At 43.0% G+C, this 8,293-nt stretch overlaps 1 protein-coding gene across 1 annotated transcript; it reads right to left on the bottom strand.

Moving 5' to 3' along the window:
• Nucleotides 1–1,369: 1,369 nt before the first annotated feature.
• On the bottom strand, nucleotides 1,370–7,289 carry cyld2 (cylindromatosis (turban tumor syndrome) 2; the record flags this gene model as incomplete). The annotated part of the gene is made up of 14 exons (XM_083939629.1): nucleotides 1,370–1,407; nucleotides 1,899–2,033; nucleotides 2,257–2,461; nucleotides 2,542–2,660; nucleotides 2,784–2,892; nucleotides 3,079–3,211; nucleotides 3,295–3,361; nucleotides 3,488–3,567; nucleotides 3,839–3,943; nucleotides 4,958–5,090; nucleotides 5,631–5,796; nucleotides 5,883–6,130; nucleotides 6,566–6,695; nucleotides 6,975–7,289. 14 exons carry the CDS (start codon nucleotides 7,287–7,289, stop codon nucleotides 1,370–1,372), a joined length of 1,983 nt encoding a protein of 660 aa, XP_083795755.1.
• Nucleotides 7,290–8,293: the final 1,004 nt, after the last annotated feature.

Raw genomic sequence — 8,293 nt, 5'->3', positions numbered from 1 at the left:
CCTTTAAAAGGGACATATGCTCATTTTCAGGTTCATACTTGTTACATGCTGTGTTTCTTCTTGAACATGTTTACATGCTTTAACGTTCAAAAAACACATCATTTGGATCACACTGTCTTAATATACCTGTATTTATTCTCTGTCTGAAACACTGTTTTAGCGCCCGTCTCATTAAACCCCCTCCTGAAAAAAAGCCCAGTCTGCTCTGATTGGTCAGCATCTTCCATAGCTGAGCTCTCGGCGTCATTGCAGCCGGCTATTGACTGTTGCAGCACTTTCTACCTAAATATGGTATAGTTGTGACATCAAAACCATATAGAAGTCCTGTCCACTCCTTTAAAGTCACAGTTTCAAGAGCTGTGTGCCTCTGTGGGATGAGCTTTTTGATTCTTTGACAGTATTAATATAGCACCTCGAACTGCTTTATCATAAAAAAAACATTAAAATCTCACTTTTTACAATATAGGACATTTAATGAAATCTTGGTATACATAATCACAACAACAGCAAGGCATTTAAGAGATACAGAAGGCAATGACGAGGAGTTCAGAGTGTCAAATGTTCACTGCTAACTCTTTATCTCCTTAAAATTATACATCAACTTTGATGACAATCATTCATAATCAATGTCTGAATGACAATTTCCCCCATGACGTTAGAAGCATCCGTTTAAGTTCCTGCTGTTTGGAAGAAATACCCAACACAAACCTTGCTGATTAAGTAGAAGTGCAAGATTATAAGGCACTGTTATGGGAACATTGTGTCCTCGTCCTCACATGCGTTTAAGACTCTTGGGCCTTGTTTCAGAAAGCAGGTTTTAAAAACTCTGAAATCTTAGTTAACTAATCCTGAGATAAAAACTCATAAGCTCTAAAACTATAATACAGCATGGCAGCAGGTAAATGAAAGACAGAGCCTCCATGTTAATCCAGAGGAAAGGGAGATATGAACACATGTATCTGCGGACTGTCCACATTTATCTTTAGAGAAAAGAGCTTGAGTCAGAGTGGGGAAAAGTGCTAATACGTTAACACATGATGCGTTTAGTGATTTGCACTTAAAAAGGCATTGAGGTTTTACTGTGAACAGATGAACAGTGGATCTAAATGTTAGACATCTTTTTGGATCAACAGCATTCAGTGGCTTTACTGCACTGTACTCAATTTAAACACAGTCAGTGAAAAACTTTCAGACGATTTATTTTTACTACATTCTGTAGCTGCACCACGATCCTGCTCACTCAGAAATATTAACATATAATCTCCAATAATATGGGAATTATTTTCCATCGGTGCAACCAATCACAGAGTGATAGAGACGGTTTTTACAAGTGGTACTCAGATTTATCATTATGTGATAAATCTGAGTTTTAGTGGAACTGCTCTAACAAACTGACAGCTGTCTCGTCTGTAGAGTCACATGGAAAAAGGACATGTAGGTTTTATTCTGAGTTGTATTGAATATTTCAATGTGAGGGCAAAAACAGCTAAAGACATGACTGGCAGCGCATAAAAAGCAGTAGCTTTAGATTCTTCTGCGTAACAAACTGATATCCAACCAGGATTTTGTTTGACACACACTAAACCTCCGCTAATTAATGTGCTATGATACGGACTAAATCACTGAGGAAATGAAACAGCATCTTCGCCTCTGTAAGAGGGAGGAGACAGAGAGAAACTCAGGGTTTGAGCCATTGCGCAGGTTAGGTTTGCAAAGTCACCATGGTAACCGACCCAGAGTTTAAATAACCTCTGTTTCTGGAACGGACCCTGTTTCTCTCATCTCAGGGTTAACTAACTCAGTGTTTTCACTAAGTCTTCTTTCTGAAACCGGGGGCTGATGGCGTGGCTTTGAAAGTGGCGTGGCTGGGTTTTGGTATAAAAACATGTAGGAGTCACACAGCAACCGCTGCACTAGTTCAGGAGCCTGGGAGGGGTTAGACAAAGCCAGATCCTCCTCCGGCTGGGACAGGAAGTCACCCAGCTCCGGACAAGCTCTGATCTCAGGAATGTTGTACCCAAGCTGATCGTCACCTGAAAGAAAGATTAGACATCAGCTGAAGAAAGAGATAAGGACCAGTCATGGACGTCAGAGGGCGGCTTTATCCAAAACTGTCGAGGAAACTTTTATCAGAAAATAAGGCGGTCATGGATAACCACTTCATAGAAAAACAGGGCAGAGTTTGCACGAACATGAGAATGCCACTAAAGCCAGGAAACAACCTATTAATTCCAATAAATAAACCATAGGTCTTACCGCATCTGTCTGCCATGCTGTCAAAGAAAATCCAGGAGTGTGGATCTGGGCCGTATTTGACAAAGGACACATAGTGGCTTGTTTGAATGCAGAGCACAGCCGACAGCTGCATCACGTGCCTGGACACCTGCCTATCAGAGGCTACATCTGCTGGGACTGCTAGAGCTTTGGGGGAGTGACCGTGCCGCGAGGGATGGGTATGGACCTTTAAAGAAAACACAGAAAGTTTTATGCGTTTTATACATCTGAGAAAATTGACTTCCTAAAAATGACCGTCTGGCTTACCTGTGTTTTGCAGGTAGAGCAGTACTGTTTTATTCTCCCTGGCTGCAGTTTGCGGTCTGGTAGACACTGAAGACACTCGTACTCTGCCAAATGCCCACAGATGAAGCATTCCCTTGGAGCTGTTAGGAAAAGTAGGGGATCTGTAAGAATCTTTAAGCTCTTCAAACACATTGCATTTAAGAGGTAGTTTATTTCACATCCTTTATGATTATAAATCAGCGACGACTATGTCTGTTCCTCACAGTTGCATAGGAGATCTGTGATGTCCAGCTCAGTGGAGGGGATGATGTGAGAAAACATCTTATACTTGTTTCCAAATCTCGGCATCTGCACCATTAGACAGGACGGCATCTGAAGGACGAATAGGAAAGGCCATATTGGGGTTACTTGATATGGATAGAGATTTCTGATACAGAGCTAAAATGCTTGTGTGAAAAAATAGCAGTTTGGATGTAGCCTATAGGAGCACACACACACACACACACACACACACACACACACACACACACACACACACACACACAAACACACACTCACCTCTTCAAACTTGAGGTCACTTGACAGGAAGGATGTGTCCAGCAGTTGTTGAACAGTGGGCATCTGTCCCATCTGTTCTTTTTCTAGAAAGATCTGGAAAGTGTAGGCACCCTGACATGTTTCTTGTCCTGATCTAAAAGAGAAACAGACACATTTCAGTAACTTAACACAGTCAAATGGGACTGAATATTTAACACTGGGTGGCTGAGATCTTACCTGAGCTTGAGCAGTGGCTCCATGCAAAGCACCTCCTGAAAGAGGACTGAGATGAACTCCTCTGGGTCTGCAGTGAAGTTAAGCAATTAAAAACAGAACTGTAACAGTAGGTTTCAGTATGTTGTGCTGCAACGACGAAAGACAGTCTATTGGATATTTTTAACAATGCATGTTGCACGATAAGGGTTTGTACCTTTTTCCTCTGTTCGGAAAGTGTCACAGCCCAGCTGTTTACGGAAGTTCATCACACTCTCAGCGGGCACGAACCCTTGTCTGCAATAAACACATTAGCTATTAGTAGGCAAACAAAAGAACTCATACGCTGGAATACACTCACACAATCAGAGCAAACACAAAGACACACCTTCTTATGTAAGAACGTTTTGCATGTGTACTTTTAGGTAGTGTTTAAAGAGTCCATATTATTAAAGACAGAGAGTACTTGTTTACCAGTTAAGACTGTAAAAGGTCACACTGTTCTTGTTTTGCAGAGTAGATGATAATGCAAGGGGTTAGAAAAATAAAGTCTCGACAGTGCTTTTACCTGCGCAAACGATTGACTATTTTCCTAAGAGTGCAAGTTATGGGTCGCTCCGTGTCAGCAGGCTGTTGGCAGATGTCATCCAGGATCACAGATGAGGCGAACAAACTGCAGAGAGAGAAAAACATTGTTTTATCTTGTCAGCACTTATCTGAATAAAGTTCACAATGCTCATTTCAGATGATGATGATCTCTAAATAAAATTACTTCAGATAAAGAGAGATTAAAGCAACTACAAGGAGTTTTTAAACTGGTTATGAAACATGTCTCTATATGACCTAATTAAGCAAACGAGACCATCTGCGAGAAGATAGTCTATTTTAATACAGTTATTCTTAATGCTTGTCCCCGGGTCAGATTCGCCACAAAAAACAAAAAACTGTTCTGCACACAGACCTGAAGAACCCATGTTTATATTTGCAGTGCATAGTATGTTAGCCAGCTAAAAAAGGAAGCAGGGATATTTATTTTTGACTGATACTGGGGCAGTTTGCCGACTATGCCATGGCTTTTAATGGGAGCTCACCTTTTTTTTACAGGGAGGCTAAAACAAAGGCTTAATATAACTTAGTGGCTCACTGGATGTAAAGTGCTGGAATAAAGCCTGACATCCCTTAGGCCTCTTCTGCTATCTGTTCTGCAACGACACCGTCCGCTTAGCTCCACCCAAGACAAATGTGATTGGTTTAAATAAATACAAACAAGCCAAAGTATTTTTTCTTCTATCCCAGAATGATAAGCTGGTGTAGCCAGATCATAACCCACAGTGCTGCAGAAATGGTCTGGCAGTGTGAGACTTGTGTGAGACTGTTGGGGTATTATTACAAAGACATGATATTACGAGGGAATGTTGATAGCTTTATCTACAAAATGACTATTACCGAACAACTTACATGTAACCTAGTGTATGAACGCTATTAACACAAACTTTAATCTTACATTACCACAACTGCTATGTATCCTACAAACGGCTGTGTTTAAAACTCACTTCCAGAACAAATGCATGCAAAATCAACACAAAATCAAAGTTCCTTGTAGTTGCTTTAAAGTAAATCTGAGCTGTGCTGTTTAGAGCAGTGTGCTACCTGACAATCAACCTGAGGGCTGGCAAACTGGTTTCACCTGAAGAGTGTGGCATCAAGGTAACAGGAGTTGATGTGGCCCTGAATCCCTTTCATTCTTCCCACTAACAAAGACAAGGCATCTGCTTCAGGAATAGGTGGTGCATCCTCCCCTGAGTCATCAAAGGGAGCAACTGAGAACAGCAAGCAGACACACAAATACAGATGTTCCAATTAAAATGGTGCACAGACGTCATCGTCTTTTCACTGGAAACAATAGGTTTGAAAAACATAGTATTCTGCAGCAGCTTCTCACCAGGCAACTGGACACTCAAACATTTCTTCACGATAATAATTAATTGCTTTCCCAAAGCAGGAAGTTCATAGGAATGTCAGAAATGCTCCACTGATAAAAAGACAAACTGTTCATTGCTTCAGATTTCTTTATATTATTTATCTTCATCAAATATCGCCAGAGGCAGAAGGGTGTGAAAATGAAGTCTGTTTCTCACTTGTGTACAACCCAGTTTGACACGTAAGTTGACAGGCAATGAGAGGAATGAAAAACATCCATCCCTAAAGCTTTACGGTAAAGCTTAACATACTGACAAAACACTATTCTGGAGGATGTCAAGTCAAGCTGAAGCATTATTTTATTTTGTACATGTAAAATGTGATACTGGTTTGAATTGCCTGTGTATGAGTGTGCCACAGAACTGGGAGAAGTGTCTAACCTGTGGATGTGTCGGGTTTGGTGGTTTCCCTTGATGTAGAAGAGAATAAGAACCTGCCATCAGGGCTGCACTTTGTGACGGGAACAAACAATGCCCTGTTTCCTTTGCAGGAGAAATACCTCTGGCCTCCGTACGTCCCATCGGAGCAGCCGTTCACCTCATAGTCCTGACAAAATGAAAACCAAATCAAGTGTTGGGTAAGATGCCTAAAGCTGACAGAAAACATAACTGTACAAAATTTTAGTCACTCACCAATTCAATCCCAGCCCATTCTGTGGTCTTCCCTCCAGGGACCCCCAGCCACTGGACAACCCCGTACACTGTGATCCCTGAGTTGGACACCACCTCCACCATGGATCCCACCTCCAAAGGCACACGAGATGTGCTTGAACTTTGGCTCTGGGCGACACTCTGCTCCACATGACTCTCCTTCACTTGTCGCGCACGAGATCCTATATTCGGCATGGAATTGATGCGCGTCACCGCTTTTCTGTTTAGACCTGCGGAGAGGTATGGAGGGTGTGTGTAGGCGGATGATTAGAAAATCAGCCTTTTTTTTCAGGTTTGTCACATGCTGCCTCGTCACATTGACCTCTGGCTAACACAGCACAGGGTACATATGAGGTATGTAGACAGCTCAGAGTTCACAACGTGCTGATACGCCAGACCATGTGATGAATCTGATGCTTTACATTCCAGACCAACAGAACCAGTTTTTCAAGGTGTGTACTTATATCACTTCTTCAGCGCCCACTCTGGATTTACAGGTGTTTTCTGAAAACCTTCAATGGCAGGATTTGATTGGAGGGGGCTGAATATTGTTCTCTGAACCAACACAGGATATTATCTTTATTTAAAAAGGGATTTGGTTGTAGCATCTTATGGTTAAGAAATGCTACATGTTGACTTTGAAAGAGGCTGACCAGTTTACTTACCCTCACATTGTCCGTCTCTCCACTGCAGTCCGAGAGGAACAGAGTAAGATGGGACCACCTGGATGACATCTGCGGCACTGAACAGAGGCAGAGGAGTAGGTTTCTTCGAAGACAAGTTGTGATCAGTGTCCTACAAGGAAGACAAAAAGAAATCAGACACTCTTATGTACAGAACACAGATAAGCGCTCTTGTGCATTTTAGGCATCTCTCTGACAATCTCTTGACTGATAAGTTTGCATAAAGGCACACAGATCACCCGGACAGATATGGGCATCCTTGTCTCACATCTGAGGTAAATTAGTGTGCAATTATAAGCTTTAGAGAAACAATATAAAATCAGCCTTCACTACTTTGGTTATTATTATTTTCAGCATCAAAGTGTGGGATAACAACAACAACTTTACGCACCACAAACTCCACCTCAAACCCAAGCATGTGCAGGTCGTCTTTGTTCTCCTTCCTCCCTATTTGCATCAGATTCTTCACCAGCCCTGGCAGGTGTCCCTTCTTGTGCTTGACCACCACCAGGTCATCCTGAGACAGCTCACAGATAGCCGAGAACAGCTGGGGGTTACACAGCAGCTCCAGTCGTTTGCTCGCGGGGGAAACGAAGAGCAGTAGCTGGGCCTGGTGGCGGGTCAGAGGGTAAGTGTCCTCCCTCCTCACGGCGCCTCCGCTCTTGGGGATTCCTGCGTTGCTGCCGCCGCTGTACAGCAGCCCCATGAGCTCTCCGGGCTGCACCTCTGCCTCCACACGGCCGATACATCCTCGGCAGAAGCCTTTCCTCGACTTCCCACGTAACACGATGAAATACTTCTCCTTGAGGACAGTTCTCGGCTCCATGTCCACCTGTCTGTGAAGAAGGTATTCTCACTGAACCTGTAACAATACAACAGGAGTGGCCCGCATTATACTCTGTAGTTAAGGCAAATTAAGCTAATTACAAAGTTGGGAGAAGAGTGAAAAATAAATACAGACATTACAGCATGAGGCGGGGAGCGCACCTATGTCCACCGCGTTGTTGTGACCGGGGAACATCGGACCTTTTCCATGTTCCCCGGTGCGTTATTTTTCCACAATCAGTACCGAATACCCCGGCCAACAGGCTTATGTAGACCCTAGCACTACCCCCTAACCCTGCCCCTCATCCTAACCCTAACCCTTACCTCTAGCCCTAACAAAATGATAAAGCTGAATTAAATCCGCGAAGGTAGAGGCTTATGCGACCGGGGTACATGGGACCCTTTTGGGGTTACTCCTACTAACTAGTATATAAAATGAGCCGGTAACATTGTAAGAATGTATACAAATATTATATATAAATACTTAAATATGAACGCCGCTCACTGGTGAGCAGGCATCCCTTATACAGAGGCTGAAAGTTTGCCGCCGCGGGTTCGATTCCCACCTGAGACCCTTTGCTCCATCTCCCATTTCCCTACTATTCAAACAACCTGTTGTGACACAACTCCTATACGTCCCCGAAAGAGAGCGCACTTGGATACCCGACCTCTTTAAATAACACACAGACGTTACTCTAACACATCTGTATTCACTCACATCCATTAGAGAGTCAGTTACACCTTCAAAATAGAAAATCTTACTTACTGTTTACTTGTCAAGAGCAAATACTCCGTGACCGATTACTGCTGAAACATGAATTAACAAGCAGGTGACTGCGACAATGAACCTGTTCCTCTTCACTTCCACCACCGTGGGATGGTACC

Source organism: Echiichthys vipera, assembly GCF_963691815.1.
Source record: "Echiichthys vipera genome assembly, chromosome: X".
NCBI classification, from domain to species: Eukaryota; Metazoa; Chordata; class Actinopteri; order Perciformes; family Trachinidae; genus Echiichthys; species Echiichthys vipera.
This window is presented reverse-complemented; position numbering and strand designations above follow the sequence as displayed.